The 24,697-nt window shown below is 47.6% G+C and overlaps 1 protein-coding gene across 4 annotated transcripts in view; it reads left to right on the forward strand.

Annotated features, from left to right (window-relative positions):
* Positions 1–1,920: 1,920 nt before the first annotated feature.
* Positions 1,921–24,697, forward strand: part of PSKH1 (protein serine kinase H1) — a 38,732-nt gene continuing 15,955 nt past the window's right edge. Inside the window, exons 1-5 of one of the 4 annotated variants that reach the window (XR_012675326.1) lie at positions 2,179–2,586; positions 3,780–3,939; positions 5,126–6,157; positions 14,267–14,491; positions 14,871–16,945. Coding sequence is in view for 3 of the 4 variants with exons in the window: in XM_075160857.1 (XP_075016958.1) it covers positions 5,213–6,157; positions 14,267–14,317 (996 nt within the window). In the remaining variant the exon portion in view is untranslated. Of the gene's footprint in view, positions 1,972–2,178; positions 2,587–3,779; positions 3,940–5,125; positions 6,158–14,266; positions 16,946–24,697 lie in introns of those variants that run through there. The other 3 variants (XM_075160857.1, XM_075160856.1, XM_075160855.1) reach the window with 3 other exon arrangements.

Consider the following 24,697-nt stretch of genomic DNA (forward strand, 5'->3'; position numbering starts at 1 on the left):
GCAGGTATAACTTTTATTGCGGTATGACTTACTAAGCATTTTAAACAGCCAAAAGAGCCTAGGAGTGTTAAAATAAAACCAGCTATTTTTAAAAGCATGGTAGGTGTATGAAAATAGCCCCTCTCCACCTGAACTGTGTTGGGAATGACGCGACAGCCAGGCTGGAAAACAAGCCCGACAGTGTCGCATTTGTGTCTTCCCCAGAGAAAGAAGTGCCGTCAGCAGCTCTGCAAGAAGGTGTCAACCCTCATCCCGCTGCTTTCAGGTCATCTAGGGCTGAAACGTGGAGTGTTTGGTTTAAGGATGGGGAAAGGGAGTGAGGAACAAAGTCCACCAGCAGTTACCAAGCAAGCTTTGCGGGTTTTGTGGCACTTAGCAGCTGGGGAAAAGAAAGGAGAGGGGAAAAGAAAGGAGAAAGGAATGTGCCTCGTTATTCTGTTGTGCACAAGAGCTAGCCCACAGGGACCAGGTTTTCCCTGCCAAGGAAAAGGGCCAATGCTTCCGGGCGATTTTTTTTTGCAAAGGGAGTGTTTTTCCAGAGCCCCGCAGCCCAGCAGGGAGCCCTCGGAGCTGCTCGGTGGGAGCAGCACTCCCAGGCACTGCTGGGGATCCGTTTGGGCCGGGTTTGGCTCCGAAAAGGAGGCGAGGAGTCACCCCTCCTCCAGCAGCGGGTCCCCATGGCCGCCCCTCAGAGGCAGGAGTGTGGGGAGCGGGAACACCATGCCGGGCAGGGGACCTCCTGCTCAGCCCGTGGGGCTGAGAGGGTCCTGGGACCCACAGGGCTGAGGGGGGTCTTGGACTCTGTGGGGCGGAGGGGGGGTCTTGGGTGCTGTGGGGCTGAGGGGAGTGCCAGGCCCTGTGGGGCTGAGGGGGTCCCGGGGCCTGTGGGGCTGAGGAGATCCCAGGGCCTATGGTTTCATGGGGCCCATAGAGCTGAGGGGATCCTGGAGCCCGTGGGGTCTGAGGAAGATCCCAGGGCCTGTGGGGCTGAGGGTGTCTGTGGGGCTGAGGGGGCCTGTGGGGGCTCCCGGGACCCATAGAGCTGAGGGGGGTCCTGGGGCCCATGGGGCTGAGGGGGATCCCAGCGCCTGTGGGGCTGAGGGGGATCCCAGGGCCCATAGAGCTGAGGGGGGTCCCGGGGCCCGTGGGGCTGAGGGGGATCCCAGGGACCTGTGGGGCTGAGGGGGATCTCAGGGCCCGTGGGGCTGAGGGGGGTCCAGGGACCTGTGGGGCTGAGGGGGATCCCAGGGCCCGTGGGGCTGAGGGGGATCCCAGGGACCTGTGGGGCTGAGGGGGATCCCAGGGCCCGTGAGGTCTGAGGGGGATCCCAGGGCCCGTGGGGCTGAGGGGGGTCCAGGGACCTGTGGGGCTGAGGGGGATCCCAGGGCCCGTGGGGCTGAGGGGGATCCCAGGGCCCTGTGGGGCTGAGGGGGATCCCAGGGCCCGTGAGGTCTGAGGGGGATCCCAGGGCCCGTGAGGTCTGAGGGGGGTCCCGGGGCCCGTGGGGCTGAGCGGGGTCCAGGGACCTGTGGGGCTGAGGGGGGTCCCGGGGCCCGTGGGGCTGAGCGGGGTCCAGGGACCTGTGGGGCTGAGGGGGGTCCCGGGGCCCGTGGGGCTGAGGGGGGTCCAGGGACCCGTGGGGCTGAGGGGGATCCCAGGGCCCGTGAGGGCTGAGGGGGGTCCCGGGGCCCGTGGGGCTGAGCGGGGTCCAGGGACCTCTGGCGCTGAGGAGGGGGCCGGAGGGGGGGCCGGAGGCGGGGCGGGCCCCGGAGCGCGTGTTCCCGGCGGCCCCGGCAGGGGGCGGTAGAGCGCGGGACGGCGGAACAGCGTCCTCTCCCCACCCCTCCGCGGCCCCGCCCGCTGTCGCCTCCGCCAATGGCCGGGCGCGGTGTCTCCGCCCCCTCGGGCGTCCCCGGCGCTCGGGGATGACGTCAGGAGGCGGCGCCGAGCCGCGGGCCGGAGCGGGCCGAGGTGAGTGCGGGCTCAGCCGCCGCCCGGGGCCGCCCGCTCCGCTCCGCCTGGCCGGGGCCGGCCTGGCCGGGCAGCCCGGGCTGCGGCTGCCCCTCCCTTCTCCTCCCTCCTGGGGCCTTGGCGGCCCGGCGCCGCAGCGGGGCGGCCCGGGAGGCGCGGGCGCGGCGGGCCCCGGCGCCTCAGCCCTGCCGCTGCCCGGGGCGCTGGGCCGCGGGCGGGCCGGGAAGGGAGCACTGACCGCCTGCCGGAGCGTCCCCTCGCCGGGCCGGGCCGGGTGCGGTGCTTCCCTGGCCTGGAGCCGAGCCTGCCGCGGGACGAGCTACCGGCCGGACCCTGGGTCCCCTCCCTGGAAAGGATGGGGGGAAACCGGCCTCGTTCGGGCTAAGTTACGAAAAACAATGAGGGTTTTGGAAATCCCAGCTGGTTGGACCGATTCTGGCCTGCCACCGGCCCCGGCACAGCTGCCTGGAGGGCCGCAGCAGCCCCAGCCCCAGGTTTTCCCTCAGAAACCCACCAAAGGCCTATGCTGCCAGCCCAGCGACTGGTAACGCCTGGTAACACCAGGTTTATGTCAGGCAGTAAGATGCACTTTCAAATTTGTTAGTAAAACCAAAGGTAAGGTGCTTTCAGGCCTTTTTTCCCCATTATGCTGTGTTGGCCTAGGTGTGATTTGAAGGTTGCTGTGTGAGCATTTCTTACGCAGTTAAGGGCTGGTATCTTCAAATTTCCTTTCTGGCATCTCATAGAAAAGCGAAATTCAGTAGCTTCAAGTCGTGAGATATTGAATTGGCGGTGGAAGGCCTGCTGGGCCTCGGGTGGGTTGGTCAGCTGGCTGACACCCCTTATGCACGGGGACACCCTTGGGCATGAAACCGCTCAGGCCCTGATCTTTTCAGAGGTGGAGGACGCTTCTGAATCGGCAGGAGCTGAGGTGTTGCCCTGCAGAGCCGTGGGATGCAACGTGCTGGTTGTCCGAGGAGAGAAGCGGGTAGACGTTGAAGCATAAACCCAGTGTTCCTTCTCACCACTTACAACCGCAGCTCAGGCGTGCTGTCCTCTCTCAAATAGCTTGGCACCTGCCGAGTATGTGATTTCCTGCTCAGAGGGCGCTTGTAATGCTTCATTTCTTTAATGCGTTAGTTCCTTCTCCCACACTCTTGGTGGTTATTACACAGGAATGTTTCCACCTCGCTGACGTGGAGTTAAGGTTTTGGTGCTGGCTGTGGCGTGCAGCTCTGGGGTTCTGTAGGCTTCACGGTCGCGGACCTTTACGTGCTCGAGGAATAGCTACTGACATACAGTTGATGCCTGATCTCAGTTAATGTTACTAGCAGCAGTGGATTTATATGTGGTGTTTTCAAGCTCAGTGTTTTGTTTACAGGTGGGACATTTTACACAAGTGCTTCTCTACGTGTGGAATTACTCTGTAATAACCTTGTTTGTGGATGCTCTCATTCCATTTATCTGTTAACCTAGTATGCTTTAAGGTACAATAATGCTGGGAAAAACTGTCTGTGTGAGGCGTTATTCAGGAATAGCTATGGTATTTTATTTATTTTTTGGCACGGTACTTTAATCTGAATGAACACCTAATTACAGGACAGCCCTTGGTGAAATTCAAAGGCCAGTTACTTGCTTGCTATGAAGTTGCTTTTTATTCCTACTGCTTGCACCCTAGTATAGGCAGGTTTGTGCCTGGCTGGTGAGCTTGACTTCGCGGTGCTGCCAGGAGGTCTCACGTGAGAAGCTACTTTGTTGATGCCTGATTTTAAAATGGAATCTTAACTAAAGCCTTGTTTTCTTTCCAGGTTGGATGTAGAGTCTAAACTTCTTCCGGGTGTCCCTTCAAAACATTTCTTGCTTCTCCACGTAATTGTGATGGAAGACCGACCGGGGTTCTCTTTCTGCTGTTCATGCTGAATAGTTGCTTGGAGAGGTGGTGAATGAGTGAAGATACGCTCGGTGATGGTAAGGTGTACGATTACATTTCAAGGCTATCGGCTTTTCTGTAGCCTTCTGTGAAGGCTCCGGCACCATATTGATGGGCTCTGAGCCAAAGGGTAGAAATTTAAAACTGCTTGGCTAACTGCCGGAACGCAGTTTCTCCATCTCCTAGGCAGTCGTATTGTTTTAATCGGCACCTAAAGACTTGCTGAAGTGCAGCTGACTTGGTTCTGCTGGAGTACAGTGGGATGAGCAAGATCTCCCTTTGCTCTGGTCTGGAGCAGCTGGTGGAAATTCCACTTCCTACACCCAGCTCCATATGGAAGAAGAGAAGTGCCACTTGGTACCTGAAGATGCAAAAGAAAGCAAAGCTGAGTCAGGACATTAAAAGATGTCAAAGCCCACCTTGATTTCTTAGGGTTTGGAGGGTGAGGGAATTGCCAGCTAACGCTGCTCTGGTTAAATAAGGGCTGCCTTTTGGCAGGGGATGCAGTGAGTTAACTGGTAAAGTGCATCTTAAAAACAGCGTGCCTCTGGCTCCATAATCCCTGCCTCCTGCACAGTTTCAGTGATCCCCAGGAGCAAAGTAGCAAAACGTTGCATCCCGCGGCTCTGCAGGGCAACACCTGAGCTCCTGCTACATTTAAGAGACTGGTACCGGTTAAATATAAAGAAAATCTTAGGAAGATTTCTTAAGTGAACAAGTTGCTGAGATATTTTGTGGAGTTTCTAATGAGAAATTTCAAAACTATAAGATTCCGAGTGGCTGCTGTCTTACGAAGTTGAGCAGATTAAACAAAATTAAGGAAAATGCTCGACTCTTTCCTTAATTTGATTTTTATTAAGCAATTGGGGCTGGACAAGGCGACCTCCAGAGGTCTCTTGCAACCTCAACTGTTCTGTGACTCTGTGATTCAGTGCTCAGCCGGGAGCATTGAACTGCTTAATAAAAAGGTACTGTGTAGTTTCCACAGACGTCTATTCTGACTGTGGCTGGTTTTTATAGGCACTATCTTCACTAGCTTCTTGATGAAAGCAGCGAAGCACTGCCCATGCTCTGTAGTGTAGTGCAGTGACAATCCCAAACTCTTAGTTTGCGGTAGCATGGTTCCATTGAGACGTGAACCACTTGCATTTTTTTTTTTGTCCCCGTTTGAAACTTTACTACCTTGATTCCTGTTTATCTGTTTCTTCTCCTTCTTTTCCTAAGGTTCAAATGTGGGAATTGCCCCGGATGTGGTTGCTGCTGATGCTGCCCTGGGAAAATGCCTTGACAGGGAATTAACACCATTCAGTGATGGGCTGTGGGACAAGCAAAGTGCTTCCCGAGCCCCCCAAAGATGTGCAGCTAGACCTGGTGAAAAAAGTCGAACCTTATACGGGCCACAATGATATATACAAGCATTTCATCAAAGATGACTGCGGGACTGTCATCAAAGCTGGCTCTCCCTCACCGCCGCGTCACGCTAACCCGTATCCTGGGAACCACCTGCCTGCCCACGTGGACCAGCCCGAACCCCGCAAGAACAAAGTGGCTAAATACCGCGCCAAATTTGACCCCAGAGTGACAGCCAAGTATGACATTAAAGCTCTGATCGGGAGAGGGAGTTTTAGCCGCGTTGTACGGGTGGAACACAAGGCTACCAAGCAGCCCTACGCAATCAAGATGATAGAGACCAAATACCGGGAGGGAAGGGAAGTGTGCGAGTCGGAGCTTAGCGTGCTACGGCGGGTTCGGCACACCAATATCATCCAGCTTATTGAGGTGTTCGAGACGCAGGACCGTGTGTACATGGTGATGGAACTGGCGACCGGAGGAGAACTGTTTGATCGAATCATCGCTAAAGGTTCCTTCACTGAGAGAGATGCTACGCGTGTGCTGCAGATGGTATTAGATGGTGTGAAGTACTTGCATACGCTGGGTATCACGCACCGGGACTTAAAACCAGAGAATCTGCTGTACTACCATCCAGGAACAGATTCCAAAATCATGATTACGGACTTTGGGCTGGCAAGTGCTCGCAAGAAGGGAGATGACTGCCTGATGAAAACGACATGTGGGACCCCGGAGTACATTGCTCCCGAGATCCTGGTCAGGAAGCCGTACACGAACTCTGTGGACATGTGGGCGCTGGGGGTTATCTCCTACATTCTCCTGAGCGGCACTATGCCCTTTGAAGATGACAACCGCACCCGCTTATATCGGCAGATCCTGAAAGGAAAATACAGTTACTCAGGCGAGGTGAGTGTGGCAGTTTTGATGAGGGGAAGTCAAACAAGAAGCTCTCCATAGGTGGCTCTTGGTGATGACCAGAAGCTGGCTGTCGTGTGCAGGGTGGTAACATTATCAGGGTTAAAAAAATCCGTGATTCTGGCTTTTAAAATTCTTTCCTGTTTTCAGTCTGCTTTCCAAAACTGCTATCAGTGCAGCATAGTGAGCTCCTTTAAAAAATGTGTATGTAAAAAAAGGAGAGATCTCTTCCTGTAGAACAGAACTGGGATGCTTGTGGGTTTCTAGCTGGGGAGACCTCAGCCGTGGTAAGCTGCTGTTTGACGCTTCACTGTTGAAACTCGTGCCAGGCTGAGTGTTTGAAATGTAGCGTGTACAATCCATACTTGGATTTCTAATACAAATCCAAGTGTAGTCTGAAAAATACCTTTGCTGAAAGACAAGGCTGTGGCAGACAAAGGGGCACTCGCTGCTTAGATCTGGAGATGTGAGCATTTCTGAAATTAATCTGCATTGTCTCTTGAGCTGAGTATGTGGCTAAATTGAGGGTTTAAGGATAGTTTTCTTCCATAACTATGGAAAGAGGAACCTTGGGGGATAGATTTTAGGCAGAAGATGGGTACCCCTACCCTCCCAGAGGCGGGGGTGCCAGGCTGACCCAGCTCCTGCTGACTTGCTCCTGGTCAAGGTGGGAGATCTCGAGTACCGGCCAGCTCCTCTACCAGCACAATTGCCAAGTGTAGGCATAACTTCACCAAGAATCACGTTTATAGAAAGTGGGGCTATCCAAATTTGCAAGTTGTATTTCTGTATATATCCCTCACTGGAAATACTAAAAAAATGAAGCTTTTATAACCTCTTCCTCTCTTTTGTAAGAAAGTGTTTAGATTGCTGAATGCCATGACTTTGTGAGATGAAGCCCACTGGGAAAGTGTTAATGAGTGGCTAAGTTTATGGTTCTGAAATGACAGTAAAATAACTGTCAAAAAACCAGAATAAATTAATGATTGTTCTTGTATTTTTAGGTGTGACAGGTATGTTGGCATTTTAGTGATGGATGGAAGGAGTCTAACATGTTAGGTTTTTAAGCATATTAAGCTGCTTTAGGATTGTGTTTAAAAAAAAAAAAAATCACTCTCTGAAGGGTTTTCAGAGGTGTCAGTAAGTCTGTTATACTTTAAAGCTGTCAGGCCAGCTTGTGTTAATAGTTGGAATATCCAAGTTAAACGAAGCTGACGAGTATCGGCGTTTGCATAGGAGGCCACCGAGGAGAGCCCACATTTGACACCTTTGTGAATCTTGTTGATTCTTCCCATGAGCGCTCCTCAGAAAGTCCCTGGTATGCAGAGGAGACGCAAAAGCGAGGAGTCATAAACCCCCGAATTTGGCACTTTCTGGACCAAGTGCGTTACTTCCTTCAGAAACTGCAGTACTTGATTAGGTTCTTGCCAAAAGTATTCTATCAGCTGCTTCCTTGAACTCCAGGCTTCAGCTGACTTTGGCAGCCTTTGCTTCTTACGTTAATTTGCCACGTTAATATGATTTGTTAACCAGTTGCAGAGTTTTAAGAATGCAATCGGGTTATCCTAATGCAGAAAGAGATTAATTACCAGCAGCATGTGACATCTGCAGGGTCACACTGAAAGGCAAAGTCCTAGTTACCTAGTTTACCTTTATAACCAGTGGTAGTAGCTATGTTAAATGATTCTTCTCACGTGAAAAGGCCCGTTCACTCTGACGTTTGTTGTGTGGCAGAACTCATTCCAAGTGCGTGCACCTCCGTGTAGTTTCCCATTCAAGCAGTCGGTAGGTGCTGGTTTGGCTCAGCCTGCGTGTTGGCCTCTGGACAGCAGATTTTAGAGCCTCCTAGATTCCTTGGCCAAACTCAGGTCTGATCCTTTTTAGCTCACTCCATTGTGTTCGTCTTGGCCATTCATTTTTCTCCTGTCTTTCCAGTTCTTTTATTTTGAAGCAGCAGCGTGGTGGGGTTTTTTTGGTGAACATTCTCCTCTTTTTGTTTTTTTGATTCCCTACTTCTGTGTCGGCCCCGTTCCTCGAGGTGCCAGAAGGTCAGTGAGACCGTTGACTCTGAATTTGCTTCTTCCCATTGGCGACCTGCTTTTCTTCTTAATCTCTCTAACATGTTGTGATAATGAGTTCTGTAGTTTATTTAAAACACACATGGAAAAGCTGTTCCCTTCTCTTAGTTTTTATTCGCCTCTGCTCATTTAACTGGTGTTCTTCTATGTACATCTTCTTAATCCCCTTTACTTGATAAACTAGTGAGTAACGTTTCCATGTCCACCTGTCAGTTATCTTTACACTTCAGTTATCTTTATACTTCTTTAGATTCCTTCTTTTTTTGAGGCTGAAGAGCCAGCTGTGTTTAGTGCCTCCTATGGAATATATGCCATAGATCTGATTTTTGCTGTTACCCTTCTCTAGGCTACTTGCAATCTTTGAGACGGGGTGATACGTGAGCACCGTGGCTTTGTGTCATGGCATAGAAAGGTCTCTCTGGTTTTTCACTACTTCTTCCCATAGGGTTTCTGACACTATATTTGTTTCTTTGACACCTCTGAGCATTTGGCTGATGATGTAGAGGGTGGTCCACTGGGACTCCAAGAGGTTTCCTGAGTGTTAATAGCTGATTGGGGGATGTCATGGTGTCCACATAATGTGGTGCATTGCCTCTAATGCCTCCACCCCTCAGTGCATGAGCTCGTGTTTAGTGACATTGAATTTTGTGACTGTCGTTCAGTTTTGTCACTTGCTATTTTTACCTTTTTTATTAAGTTTAGCATGCTATCCAGAACACGTTCTGCCCGTTACTGTGAAATGTGGTAATTCTGGAGTCTTAGAAGCAAGTGGTGGGATACAGGTTTGACACCCAATAAATGATGCTGATGATACCGAGCTGTTGAGGGTAAAAACAAAGCTGAGGCGTGATGCACGAAGTGGTGAGAGACCGCACGATAAATTAGCTGTGGACGAACTTGAACTGGTCCCATGGAAGGACGAGTAGTTTGAATTTTCTGTAAATGATGATGGGCTCTGGAGGTGCTTCTTGCCTATCAGAAGAAACAATCTGAGGTTAAACACTTCTAAACATCACCTCGATACTCGTGATCAAAAGCTATTTGATATTAGGAATCAGTGTGACTGTCGCAGGTCTCTTTGCTGTGCCATGCCCATCATCCACCTGCACTTGCGTGTTGAGAACTTGCAGTTCTGCTTCCCCCTGAAAAAAAAATACAGAACTAAAAACCATATGAACGGCAGCGTGAATAATCAAAGGTATGGGCTGGCTTCCATTTGAAGAACGAGTGAACAGACTAGGATCGTTCCTCCAAAAAAATAAATGTTTAAGGGGGGCCTCTGACCGAACTCGGTACCGCCGTAGGCAGAACTAGAGAGCAACTGTTTTGAGCGTTCCCTGGGGTAATTTAATTTGATGTCCTCTGGTCCTTGTGCCAGAACTGAATTATTTTGAGAAATTCTGTGACTTCATTGCGACTAGGGCCACCGGTTGTGTACACAAAGGTAGCACATGTGCCACAGAGAAAGCATTAGACTATATATTTTGAAAGTGCCAGTGCACAAGCCTGAAGCATTTTGTTATCCCACCACAAATGACATACTTTAGGAGGCTGTTACGGATACTATGTGTGACATGAGTGGTAGTTTTGGAAAGCTGTAGACGTTTACTGCTTGGAAAGCAAATATGTGTCAGCCAGTACCCTGTATGTTTTGACCGGATGCTTTCCAGACCCAGGGAAAATGGATGCTTTAATTTACCAGTGTAATTAAGCCTATACCCCTAAATCGCACGTGTATTTGACTGTAGCCAGGTATTGGCAGGAGATGCAGTAACAGGCTGCCCACTTTGTGAGTAAATTCTAGGTGGAAACAAGATGAGCCAGAGATTTAGAGGTGTCTGGCTTGTTCCCCACAACCTTGCCAGCTTTCTTAAAGCCATTTCCCGACTTTTAAATGCTTCCAAATTTCTGATGTTCGGAGAAAATTGCTCTTATTTTTTTGTGTTACGCTGGAAGAAGTGGGAAGATGTCTGAAATGAGGCTGTTGGTAAGTTCGTCAGACAAATGGAAATGGCAGGAGCCATAAGTCCTGGTTTAGTTGGAACAAGAATGGGCAGAATACTGGACTGCATTGCAGAACTGTCTCTGTCTGATAGATGCAGAAGCAGAGATTTCAGGGGAACAACTGCTTTTCTTCTCTGTAATGTGAACTTTGAAGATGTGAAATGGAAGAGGAAACGTTAAAAGAAGCCTGTGAAGTAAAGCGCCCGGAGCTGACAGCTTGAGCTGCGCAGCTGAGACAGGTTTTGGGAGGGAAGGAGGGAGCCGACTTCCGAACTGTATTGCCGTACCATGTCATGCAGCAGCAGTGCCGTGAGTTTGCCGAGAATCGGTGCCGAGTCCCGCTTTTCGAAAGGTCTGGCCTCAAAACCTTGTCAGAGAGGACAAAGCTGTATTGAGAGAGGAATAAAAGCCAAGATGCACGCTGACCTGAGAAGTAGCTTCATCTTCTTGAAAAACAAGTGAGCTCCTGTCCAGGTAATGTAATTGCTTTCTGACTGGGACCCTCTTACCAGCGCTCTCCTGTTCCTGGAGCGTGAGGTCTGTTTGAAGAGGCTGTTAGCAGATCAATAGGAGAGGTCTCCCATAATAGCTTATTCAGGTACTGCTCTGATTATCTCTTGTATCTCCTTCTGTACCTTCTGAACTGCTTGGAGTAATGGGTAGGGTGAGGAATGAAGAAAAGCTGGCTTTGTAACTTGGCGTGCTTTTTTCTGAGCATCTCTGAGGAAGGGTTACGTGGGCTATTGAGACTGCATTTGATGTAGCCTGCTACAAAGTCATTCTCTTTCACTTGTTTTGTTCGAACTCGCTAAGAAGAAAATTTGGCAATATTTTAATTGAAATCTTGGGGATAAAACTGATTTCTGGGGATCTCTTTGTAGCTTAAAAAGTTGTCTGAGGAATAAAGCTGGAATTCCATTCACGGTTTCCTTTGAATTTGAAAGTGCAGAAATGAACATCAGACCATCGTTATCCTGCTAAGACAGGCTTGCTCTGGTTCTGTTTCAAAGCTTGTCCTTCTCTTGAATACTGATACTTTTATGTTGCTTTACACACCTGGGAAACTTGCTGGAAGAAGAGGAGGATAATACATGTTGTGGATAAATTGGGAAACTGAGCTGGGGATTGTTCTGGTTTTGATATCTGATCTGGGCAAATCATTTCCCCTTGTGGCCTGTTTTCCTATTCATAAAACAGAGTCAGCTTTTTGTGTATGTTCGCCAGGGGTGAGGTTGGTGGGTGCCGGCGTGGGAACATCTCTTAATCAGTTTAAAACCAAAAAGCTTGTTCTAAATAATGGTGCTAGTGGATACATTGATAAATGTGACGTAAGGAGAGATGGGTTTGATATATGAAGGAAGTTGGGCATTGCAAGTCTGTAGGAGCTCTGCAAGGGACTTAGCAGCCATGTGGCGAGGTGATCTGGTTTTGTGCGGCTTGCTTAGATTTTCCAATGGTGTTTAATAAAGTTCCTTACCAAAGGCTCTCGAAGACACTTTGCAGCTGTAATGCGATAGCGGCCTTTGCATGGATCAGCAATTTGCTGAAGATAAGGAGAAAGCTGAAATATGTGGTCAGTTCCATGGGGAAGGAAGAAACAGTGAAGTTTGAAGGATCTGCTCCCTTGTACCCAAAAGCGATCAGGACAAAGTTCACTAATGAAGCCGTGCAGTCGCTGATGATTCAGAGTTCTTCAGAAGGTGAAAACGCGGGCTGTGGACCTCCTGAATGCAGGCTGCTGTGGACCTTAGAAGTTTGCCTGAGTTAAAAGAGTAGCTGGACAAATTCTTCCTATGGAAGATAAATCAATGGAGAGAATGATGTTAAAAAGTCCTAAGTATGGATAAAGAGGTCCCTAAGCCACACGTTTTTGAGGCTTGAGAGTATGGGGGGGGGTTAATTGCAACATAGGGACTGGTTTCTTGGGCTCTCCCTCTGTGTCGGCTGATGCTGGAGACACCACACTGGACTGGCTAGATCGCTGATCCAGTAACCTTCAGTCCTGCTAGAGGTGCTAGTCTTTCCTTCTCTCATTTCATCCCTCAGTTGGGCCTTCATCCACTCCCAAGAGTTTTTGAGCTGAGTAATAGGCAGCCTGCAGAGCAGATAGTGCTCCGAGGTTGTGCGTGCAGCATTTGGGGCGCCTGCCTGTGTGCTGGAGGTGTTCAGCGGTCCCATCGGGCGTTGATGGAGCAGGTACCGCGCGTCTCGTGTGGTTTTAGCTTGTGGTTTGGAGGCAGCATTATTTCAACTGAGTTTGAGAATCGGCAATCAGTGCCAAGGCTTATCAACTCCCAACATGGGCTGATTTTACTTGCTGTATAATACTCCTTTGGAAAGGCTAGACATGTAAAAAGTGAGGAGGGTAAACATTTCCTATTAAATGGTAATGTTCTTGAACCCTTTAATTATGACCTGGTGCTGGAGTTCCCCTGCAGGCAGGTGAAAAAGCAGGCAACGTATACAGACTAAGTAGTAGTAAAAAGTGCATTTTGCAGATGATAAAGTTAGTTTTAAACTCCCCTTCTCCTGCAGAAATGTTTTTTTTTTTTTTCCTTCTGAGAAATGACTCTGTCTCGATATTACACATCTATAAAGGAAAATGTGGTGTGAATTGCATTCTTCTGGTGACTCTGCCCTTCTCTGTTCGGTGACTCATGCAGATTCGAAGCATGAACGCAGAACCTATCTAGTCACCCTGCCTGGCTGGCTTGCTCCCTGGTGCCCTTAATATGACGGCTTCATTCTTTGACAGCTCCCCTTGCTAGTTGGTGTTGCTGTTTAGAGTTCTGCTTGCTTACTTTCTTTGCACTCCCAACAACATCCCAAGATGCTGTCTTCCCTGTTGCTTCTACTGTCAGATGTGCAAGGGTGACAGCAATTTTGGGCATGGCTGCTAAAGCCCCGGGTGTAAGTTTTTGAGCAGTTCTTTCTGATCCCGTGAGCGTGTGGTGCCTTCCCCACTGACTTTACGTGGAATATAAACCCTTCTGTAGTTTCAGAAACATGAGTGCCTTTCACGGGAAGGCATGTTTAGAAACATGTCCCCTTCAAAACAAGGATTCTTGTGGGTCTTCACCAAAGTCTAATTTTTATGGCTTGCTCATTCTTCATTTAAAAACTGGCCTTTTCTCTCTATCGGCAAACCCTTCAGCCAGGCTCTGATTTTAAGTCAGAACCTTTGCAGCATCCCTTTCTCCTGACTTGAGTACATTCTTGCTCTGTTCTCACACATGCAGATCTCTGCTGCACATTTTTTGTGTAGCTTGTTTCCTTGGCCGTGTCCGCCCCGATTTCTTCTTCTCCATCTCTTTATTTGGGTTACCTACACTTTCTACCTAGGTTCCTTGCCAACCTAGGTTCACCTGGTCTGTGGCGGCTTGGTAGCAAAGACTGTGATGCTGGAAGGGAGTGCTGTGGTCTGTTAGACTGTCCCTGACATGGATGGCAGCTTCCTAGGATAACCAACAAGACTGGAGACTTGTTCATATACGCAGGCTTCAAGTTGTCGTAATATGGAAATATAACTAACATGCACATGAAAATATTGTAAGTAACAATTTTATAATATTTTTTGTAGCGATGTCACCTTTTGCAGTTATGTCAAGTCAAATAAAGAGCACCTATTTCTAAATCTAGATGCCATTATTTGTGATAACTTTGTGAAGAAATTGATGGCATTCATGAATTGGTTCTGCTTGTCGTTTTGCAACAGACTGGCAAGCGCCAGTCCAGACAGCATCAACAAACAGTTGGTCTGGCTTCCTGCAGTACAGTGTTGCAATGCATACCACTGAACTTAAAATTATAGGAAGATTTAGGCACAAAGCGACCTCAGGAAGTTTCTGGTCCAAACCCCTGTTCACAGCAGGGCTAAATTTAAAGCTAGATGAGGTTGCTTAGCACCTTGTTCACTCAGGCTTTGACAGTTTGCAAGGATGGGATGTCACCACCTCTCTGGGCCCTGTCCCAGGGCTGCCCTGATCTCATGGGAACTGTGTTTTTTCTTTACATCCAGGCGGAATTTACCTTGTTGCAGCTTGACAGTCACCGCTTGCCTTTTCACTGAGCATCTCCGAGATATCTGATGTGGTGTCATCCTCTCTGTAACTGCCCTGACACTACTGTCAGATGTACTTAGATCCTGTTTCTCCAGCTAGCTGAGGTTCTTCTGAACGGCAGTCCTGCCCTCCTGTGTATCAACAGTTCCTCCAAATCTTGGTCAAAAGCAGCCAAACAGCAAGTACTAAAAATTTTCATGCTAAAGAGAGATTTGCAGCTCAAATGACTTCAGAGCAGAACCAAAGGAGAGGCTTAATGTGCAGATTGTATGTGCATAGCATTTCTTTTTTCCCTTCTCGAGCGTTCGGCATCTTAATGATCATCTGCCCTAGCTTGGAGTTGAAAGCGCCGAGGTAAATGCAGATATTGAGTAAACTCTGCAGATACTGAGTAAACTCTGCAGATACTGCTATGGATAGATTCAGGCTGGAAGAATGCACTTAATTACATGACAAATAAGTTACCCTAGTAGAAGATGAGTGGAGTAGCATGAATGGTGTTCCCATAATAGCTAACTCGGTCCACGTAAGTAAAGAAATGAAACGCTTTCTCCCAAACAGTTTTCCCTGCCTGCAGGTGATGCCAGAAGCAGGAAAAATGAAGAGAGCTGGCAGTGCATTAGGAAACAAACTCTGTGCCTGTGCTGTTAGTTGCTGCCTGACAGACAGCAAGATAAAAATACGAAAAGCAATTTCAAAGCAGCTGGTGCGTGCTTACAGGATGAGTTCTTACGCCAAGTACATCGGTACGTCCGCAGAGCGTTTCCAAAGTATTCTTGTAATTGTCCTCATTGTGGAGGCTGCTTAAAAGACTGCAGAGGACATGTAACCCCTCAAATCCCTCACAACACGTAGTGGAGGAGATGGATGACAGTCTGGTCCACTTTTAATATTAATTTCCTGCATTCACTCAACTTGCTGAGAGAGAATGGGGTAGGGCTTGAACACAGGCTTCTTCTGACTCAGTTGGGAACTGCTTACTGAATCGCCTGTCCCTCTCCAAAGGGACCGATCAGTGATTGTGTTATGAGGACTGTGGTCGGATTTTCTATCAAATGACAAACTTGTTCTAAAAAAGGCTCAAGCAATAAAAAGAAACAGCAATTATTCTTGGTAACCTCCTTCCCCTAAAAGTTGCAGATGGAAATGTGTAGTGGCAGAGATCCACAGGAAAAACAACCACCCAACTTTCTATTTTGCATTTGTATTTTAGTGTAGAAAGTAATTTCCTGTAGGAGAGGAAAAAAAATATACTTACATATCACAGAAAACATCTCTCCACAATCCCTATTGCTTTGCAGGAGAGTTCAGTCAATATAGGACAAACATTCTCAACTTTTGGATGTGGCTTTTTAAAGAACAGTAAGTTTTGCATTGATGCTGCAGCAGGTGTGATTCTTGACTGTTTGGCTGCCAGTCTTGGAATGGCTCCTGCGTGTTTGCACTTCTGGTCACTTAGAGTTAATTACATATGCCTATGTAATTAAAAAAAAAACCAAATGACTTTTGTTGTTTTGATGACAAAAAGTATTACCACTTTAGAAAAAAATACCGATTTAGAAAAAATCAAATCTTTCATAATGTATGAGCTTTATTTTCTATTTTATGCTTTGTTTGCCCCAGAAATTTGTCCAGGTTTTTTCCTGCAGTTCTTAACTATACTTTGTCATATATCATAAAGCTTTGTGTAATGTGTTTATATGCTAATTAAATTGGTTATAAGGTAGCAACTGCCTTGAAAGGGGGAAAACTCTCCCTGTGGTGATTTCCTCCTAGTACATCTGCTGCTTAAGATGGGCAGCAGGGCAGCCTGGCTTCCCTGAATTTGGACTAGACTATGTCTTCTGGCAAACATTCAAAGCAGATTAAAAAAATTGCCAGGAACAGAGAAGCACCACTGCCCTCTAATGTTCCCATTGGTTCTTTATTTTTTTTTAATACAGGAGATAAAGTCATGCATCCACAAGAGGCCTGTAAAGCTAGTGTCTGTCTCCCATTTATTGAAGATTTACCTTTGCATGGTGTCCTGTGCTGCCCTTTGCTCTGAGAGATGCTCCTTGCAAAGCCACCTCCTCCTTCTGGAAGTTCTCCCATGGCTCAGTGCCTGGGAGGGTCCCCTCGCTCGTGGGGACCCCAGCCGGTCGCACTGACCGATGGTGTTGCCCTCCCTGGCTATGCCAGCTGGTCTTTAGACCCATTAGAGGCTTTTGCAAGACACGGTCATCACCTTGGCCTCTGATCTTCCTGCCAGAAGAGAGAATAGATTTCACCCCAGCAGGGTGGCCAGTTTTCAGTCTTCTCCCTGGAGTCTGAGTGTCCCAGGCTGTTGAAAGGAAATAACGAGGAAAACAGGCTCAGGGCAGTTGAAGGCAAGGTTTTAAACCATATTTGCAGGACTCATTTGCATGATTATAGAAGTCTCTGGGCCCATGTTTTAACCTTCTCAGAGGAAGAAAGAGGTTTTTTTCTTCTAGCAGCTGGTATGTTTTTTTCCTGTGAGCCACATTAGACAGTAGAAGTGTTTTACAATAGTCCTGTCATTAGAAAAATGCGTGCATTTTTTCCTAAAAATGAGATTTTTTTTTTTTCCCCATGTAAGGAAGAAATTTTTTTTATGTAAATTGCTGAGCCCTTTGCCTGGAAAAAGAAAAAAAAATCAATTTACAGAGGAATGTGCTTTTGCATTTCATACGGCTGTAAGAATGCGGTGATTTTTAAGTAGAGCAACAAGAGTGTTGGCAAGGTGCAGTCAGATGGCTCTCTGTTAAAAAGGGCACTATGCTCTGCTTTGAAGAGCTGAAATACTTCAAGAGGATGAAAGTGTGCCTCTCCTAGCCTGGCACAAAACACCGAGGCCAGCCGTATAAATGTACTTCTCTTAGCTTCTGCTCTTTCTTTTAATGCACCTGCTTAGTGGGTGTGAGTATAGGTGGATTTGTGTTGCTCCATACGTACCTGAGAGCTGAAGTGTTTGTCCAGTTCTCTCCCGCGGCAGGAGCGGACATCTTAGGCGCTCTGAAACATGATAAAACTCAGTTAAAACCTGGAAAATCCTCCAACCTTCTGCGTGTATCAGTGGCTGCGCTCCTGCAAAACTTTAGTATGCTGTATTGGAAAACACTTTATTTACAGGTAAAGAAACACGTTTTCCAGTAAAAGGGCTTTGAAACCAATGTATGCATTTAAAAATCAATTCCCCTTCGCTTTGGCTGCTTCTTGAGGTTTTTTGAAGGTTGTTTCCTCCGATGGAATTGGTGTGTCACAAGGACCTTTCTCAAAATCATTCCTTTTGCCTTTTTATTATATACTTCAGCTTACGTTGCAACTCAGCTGTGAAGGTAACTCCAAATCCTAGGGCAGGGTAAGCAAGGAGAGGGATGATCTTTCTCTGCACACATCTTTCATTTCCATCCAGCTACAGTCTGCAACACCCCATTAAGAGTTTATATTTCCCAGAATCGTGCATGTCATCAGGTCAGTGAATTTTCTGAGTCAGTGGCTTGTGGCAGGTGAGTTGCTGGGCTTTCCCTTACTTTGAGTTTGCGGTTTCTGCGGCTGGAAGCATCTATTGAAACAATGAGGTGGAGACACCATGTGCTTCAGTGTGGTGACTTGTTTGCTCGGATTTATTCCGGTGTGTCAAGCGGAGGAGCCCAGGATGGAAACTCTGTCTAAGCCTTGAAGCTGCCCCTAGAAACAAAGAAAGCAGGGAGTGAATCTCCGTGGAGAAGAGGAATGTGTTTTTTCCCAGTAATTTAATTCACAGCCCCTCGTCCCTGGGGCTGTTCTCTATACCAGTAGCGCCTGCGGGTTCAAGGCAGGGTGAAGGGCAGCAGCTGAGCATTTTTGTTAAGGATTTTGGGTGAATGGGTTTGGGAAAGTGGTGCACAGCGTATGGAACGTCATTATTGTATGGATGGAGGAAGGCAGGAGCCACATCTGGGGGAAAAGGACTTGCAATCGTGCTGTGATTTGACATACCGTATTTTCATTCCTGCATCTCTGGGCCCTATAAAATCCTGTTAATGGCGGAATAGTATTTCTGCAGAATTAGGGATGTAGGGATAAAAGGACATTGGTAGGGTAGAAAAAGAATATTAAGCTGCCTCTGTGCAGAATATACATTACTAACAGAAAGGATTTGAACTATCAACTACCATTGGTGTCTTTGACTCCTTTACAGTTCCCTTAAAATAGACTAGGCAGTTTCCCCTTTTACCTTTGGCTGATGTTGCTTTGCTTTCTACCTGTGGCGCACATATGTTGTTTTTCCGATACCTTAGTGGAGGTATATTTTGAGTGGCAAGACATGCTGCTACATGTTCGTTTGCTTAGGACCAAGGTTCAGCGAGTGAGAATATATGTTAATTCTGCAGTGGAAAGAGCTGTGATCTGCAAGAAACCACCCTTACCCGCTGGGAGGATGGTTTATGCTTGACCACGCTAGCTCTTCTGCATTCTATGTTTCGCTTGGGCTATGTAATGGGCTATGTTGATTGAGGATGCAGGAGGACTGGTAACACCTTGCTGCCTTCTTGTATTTCCACCAGTGAATGTGGTAGAAAAGTTGAGTTTCCTACAAGACCGTGGGAGAGAGAAAGAATAACTGCTTTGAGAGGTGATCTCTGCAAACCTGGCCCGTTCTAAATACAACAGCTCTCCTCTCCTTCCCTTTGCTGGAGATGATCGCCACGGGGCGGGAGACTGTGCGTCTCGGCAAAGCTGTGTTTGAAGTTCAGCTGCTCCTGAGTAGGGCTTGAGCTGGGTGCAACCCTTGGGTGCAGGCACTTGTCTGGTTCTGTGGTTGCTGTGACGTGTGGGAGTTTATCACAAGGAGCCGTGGGGTGAGTGGGTGGGGGTAATATCTTAAACTACTTCAGCTGGATTTGCTAGACCTGGTCTGCCGAAGACCTGAGGGTGGTATGGCTCCAGAAGATCGTATGGAAGTACAACCTAGAACAGCAGCGCGACTCTAGGGGCACAGGGAGCCCTGACTGGCACCTGTAAAATGTTTTTAAAGTGAGGTTTCAGGTGGGCGCTGTAAGTGCGTGGCACTCTGGAGAAAGCTACAGCATCTTCCTAGCTCCCATCTGAGCCCCTGGACTGAGCACCAGACTTTGAGGTTTGGAAGAGCTGGCATCTGGCCATAGTCCCTGCTCCAGGTTAAAAGCCACTTTTAATTAATCAAAACTGAGCTCTGCAGAAAGGGCTGCGAACACGCACCTTGTTGCAAATCATTTTGTGGCCTGTAATTGACCCTGCCTTACAGAGGGGCAGTTGGACCCGATGCGTTTGGAACAATCTGCTGTTGAAAGGTGTCTCAAATTTCCTCTGACCAAAATTTGGGACCTCCCTAGCAGTTGCAGTGTGCTCCTGCCGTGAGACGAGACAAAGGAGGAGTTAACTAGCATACATGGCGTAGGTAGGAAGTCAAGATTTTGATTTCAGATAGTTAAGATCTCTTTTCAGCTGCAAAAACTGTTTTGGGGAGCTTCTGTTGGTGCTGAGCTGGAGGGCTAGAAAGGTGCTTCCTAAGCCCGGAGTTTTTCTTGGTAGTTTCTTCACCTCATCCTTGAAATCCCTAAATCTGACAGGATTGCAGTTGAAGCTTTCAGGCGGGTAGACACAAGGGAACTGGGTTACTTGTTTTGAGCTGGAAGGGGTGGCTCAAGCCGGCAGCAGTGTACCTGTTTCGGAGCTCCCTGTTTTGGAGCACGAGCTTCAGGGCTGGCTCGTCTGCTCTCTCGGTTATCACCACCCCGCTGCTTCGCCCTCCTGCTGCCCCGAGTGAGTGCTAAGATAGAAATCCCAGCCATGTTTTCCAATACATTTGTTATTTAAGTGGATGCTTTTATGGATTTTCCTGAAAACTGAGCTTTTACTAATACACCAGATTAGTGTTGATTGGTGAAATGGGAGCCACGCGGACAGGTCGAGGAGAGGCAGAACGGTCTGGTAGTGGCTGTTAAGAGATACCCGCTGTTAATACAGCGTATACCTAACTGCTGGTGTGGACGTATGCCTGGCTGTGTGTCTATAGCTTGTAAACTTCCATATGTCCTACGCGTCAAATGCACCCAGCGTTTCAGGCACTTTGAGTGATTAACCAAAGAGTTTGATTTCGTACCTAACAAAAGGTAGAATTGAGCTGTCTGAGAAGGAAAGTATTTGCATGTTTCCTACTTTTGTCCATGTCTGAAGAATAATTTCTAAGGGATTCTTTCATAATCTGATCATTTTGAGAATGGTTATGTAGCTCTGACATAAGAAATGTTTATTGTTATAGCTGGGATGACTCAAAAGACTTTATATACTATTATATCAGACGCTGATAGGAATGCCTGAGTTACAGTTTCTTACCTCTTTCCACTTAGTCCTCCACCTTTTTTTTTCATTTGCTTTTAGCTGTGCAAGCTTCAGATGTTCTTGGTGACATTCTTAAGCTACTTTTTTGCTTCAGAGGCTGATTTTGAAAAATTAAGGAAAACTAGCTTGGCTCTTGGATGAGAATGTAAAATCATTTCATGGCATACTCATCTTCCAAAAGTCGTAGGAGTTCCCGTACCTCCAGTGTTTGGCACAGGGGCTTAGCAAGGATGGATCTGGTGTTGGAGGTATCTTTACCTGTTTCATGAAAGTGTTCCCTGGTCTCTGAAAAATCCCCATTTGGAAATGCACGGTAGCACTTAACAGCCTTGCTTTGGAAACCTGTGTGCGCTGAATGCGTGCCGGGCGTGTGGAGCTCCCGAATAGTCAATATGGGTAAATCCAATGAGTAAGCGCGATAATCTTACTTAACAAACAGAGATGGTGAATTACCCACGTCTGCGGGCAAAGGAGAGGCCGGATTTGAAGTGTTCCTCATCTTCTGGAAGCAGGGAGCCTTCTCCTCTCCCTGGCTTTGGGCAAGCAGCGTGGCCGCACATCCTCTGCATCAGCTGGTATCTTCTGTGTCAATGGGCGAGAAGCACTGTGCGAGAGGGGGTCTGGCGCTAGGAACAACTGTGCTTTTCCACTTACTACTACAAATCACTTTGTCCTCGTCTGCCCTTCATGCAGCGAAACTTCTTTGCCTAGAAGCTAGGAAAATAACGTTCTCCAGTCTGTCTGGGGACAGAAGCCAGCAGGCAGATTCTGCTGTACGGCACTTTCGAAATCTGCCACAGGTGAAGCAGGGAGAGCGTGGGGACCAAATCTTGTATTTCCCCAAACCTATTGTGTTAAAATTGGCATTTACTTACCGGTGGCTCATCAACAAAGTGGAATATGTAGCGAGTGTGGTTCTCTAGAAATTGCCAAAGGTCCAGTGGTATTTGGGGCTTTATTGACTAACGCGGGTGAGGGAAGGGGGGGTACGTTCATTATATTTGCAGATGACATTGAATTGGAAGGGCTGCAAAGTGCGTTGAATTCCAGATGGCCCTAACAAATTTGAGCCGTTCAATATCGGTTGCGATTTTTTTAGAAATAAGAGCAAGTTCGTGCACAAAAATAGGTGAAGAACAGAAGATTAGGAGGTGTTGGCTTCTCAGAAAAGGATCTGTCTATGAATCACAAACTATTATGCGAGACAGCAATATCACGCGTGTGGACAAAGACAAACGTGCTGAGGGGTATGAAGAGAGCGAGCGGCCGTGTGGTGTCATCCTGCTGCGCTCAGACCCGGAGCTCCGACGCTTCTGGGCAGCGGACTTCAAAAACAACCGCCGGCCAAGCGGAGAGGCTTGACAGAAGATCAACAAAAACAACTGTGAGTCAAAAAACCACAGTCTCTGGAAGATTGAAACGTTTTTGGCTGTTTGGCCTAAAGAAGGGGTTGTCATAGCAGTTTGCAAATAGGCACAGGGCTGCTTTGAAGAGGAAAAGGAATAATCTCTTTTCCAGATTATGATAAACAAAAGCCTTAAATTGCACTTAGAAAGATTCGTGTTAGACCTTGTACAACACTTTACTAGTGTCTCCTGCTCCTAATAAAAAATCTACCAGGAGGATTGCTGAAGCTGTCTCGAAGAAGAAGTTAGGCAGTCATCTGTCAGGAGCGATGCATCTGCGGTGGACCCTTTGGGGACTGTGGGATGGATTGGATGATGCCTGGACATCCATTGCAGCCCTGTTTCTACCCTGATTTCCCAAGGAAGCAAAGTTTATGGAACTGTGCTATCTGTCTTTCAATCTCCCACAATTAACTACTTAACTTCTCAGGCCAGTTTCAGCCCAATTTGAGCGATGTGGAGAATTCAAAGGCCTGAAGTTTCTATGAATTTTATAAAAGTCAGTGGCTCAGTAGGAGAGACAACTAAATTTGCATCCTTGCTGTAGGAAAGGTAATTAAATATCAGTGCAAATTTATCCGGAGAGCTGATCAGCACGTTTATTTCTGAACCACTCGTGGCTTGACCCTGTTAAGCGTGTGGGATGGAGCCTGGGCGATGGTGCCTGTGGGAAGGAGGGACGTGCTGCTGCCATGGAGGGGAGATGTCAGTGCTGGCCAGGGACAGGGAGGAGAAGAGTACGTGACACACATGCTCTAGAATCATAGAAACCTTGGTTACAGCAGACCTTTGTGGGTCTCTAATCCCGTTCAGCTTGAGATGGGACTGTTGCCAATAGTAGATGAGGTTGGCTGCGACTTTGTCTTCCTGAGTCTTGAAAGGCTTCAAGGATGGAGATCGCCCACCTCCCTGGTGACCTGTTCCAGGACTGCAGCACCCTTCCAGTGATTTGATTTTTTTTTTCCCCCTGGTATTTCCTGATACGAACCTTCCAAGGGGCAACTTCTCCCTGTTGCCCCTTGTATTGTTTGGACCTGCTGTGTGGCTCTGTAATCATTGTAACTATTTTCAAATAAACCTAATCTGCTATTAGATTGCCCTCAGACTTCTCTTTGCCAGACTGAACAAGCCCAGCTCCTTCCACCCCGTCTTGTAGGGGCAGAAGACCCCTGGCCATCTTGGCAGCCCTCACCCAGATCTTCTCCACACCCTTCTTGAACTGGGGGATGGCCAGGCTCCACAGTAGTTAGGTCAGTATGATTCCACATAGCAAACTGAAAATTTTAATCTTTTTGTAAAACAAACAAACAAACCGAACCAAAACAAAAAACCAAACCAAAAAACCCCAATGTAGGAATCAACCATGTAGGATATAACAGGGAAAAAAAGTCACATCGGTATAAGATTATAGTTGCAGAATTAGGTATGTGTAAGCTAGGGATGTTTGATTTAAGGTTGTCCTTGCTACTTTAATTTTTCCTTCCTGTGTATATGCAGTTTGGTGCAGTTTCAATGACATACTTTGTTGTTCAGCAGGATCTCTGGATAGTTTGGATGCTGAAAGAGGCTGAGAAGATAATAAGGAGAAACGTGGCGGAGGGTGATCCAGAACAGTTGTTCTGCTCTGGATTCGTAACAAAAACTTCCCCGATAGTGCCAGGAAAGACAACTGTAAACCAGCCACCCTGGGCTGAACGGTGTTATCCCAAGCAAACCTACTTTTAGTGTCTCCTGATGTTTTGTGCACTTTAAAATTTTCAAAGTGGCTGTAGCTTATATCCACCTTGCCTCCAAAACAGTGCTTTCTGGGAGAGAAACAGGAATGTCGTTAGATTGGGCATTACTGGCCTAACTTGGGAAGCACTTGGGATACCTAAACCTGGGCTTTTAGGGAATGCTTGGATGGAAGAAGGGGCATTTCACCTCCTCTGCCCTGTGCCTGGGCTGGATTTGATTAAAATTGAAAGAGTGACTATAAGGAAGAAAGGAGAGTCCAGCCGGGCAGCGGGGCAGGTGCTGCTCTTCTGCTGGAGCCTGGGCGCTGCTGATGTTTTCAGCACAGCTCCTCGTCTGCCTGCTGCACTTGGGGCTTGGGCTTGGGGAGGTTGTAGGAGCCTCCGTGCTGTCCCGAGCCGCAGAGGAGAGCTGGTGCCAGCCAGGAAGCACGGCATGGTTGGACTAGCAGCTAAGACTCTCCTAGGATTTACTCCCCCTTTTTCGTTCTCTTGTAAGCACCCAGGGCTTGTGCATCGACAGCTTGAAGCCGGCAGGAGGGGGTGGGGGTGTGTATGCAGAAGGTTATAAGCTTATCTGTTCATCCTCCGCTGCACTAATCGACGTGATAAAAGATATTCTTCCTCCCTGGGGAAGATTTTTGCTCTCTATCGGGGACCACCATTTCTTAGTTAAACTGTTACTCTGAATGGGTGCATAGAAACGCATATTGGCTTCAGTTCCAGTTCTCAGCCAATACATCTCTTAGGATAATAATTCAGAATGAGAGAACGTGATGCAGATCAAATTTGAGTTTTCTTTTGAGAATAAAAGATGTCAGGATACCCAGATGTTATGAACAGATTGGGAAAGGTATTTCCCAGTTTAGTTACTGCAAATACT

Source organism: Calonectris borealis, chromosome 12 (assembly GCF_964195595.1).
Source record: "Calonectris borealis chromosome 12, bCalBor7.hap1.2, whole genome shotgun sequence".
NCBI lineage: Eukaryota > Metazoa > Chordata > Aves > Procellariiformes > Procellariidae > Calonectris > Calonectris borealis.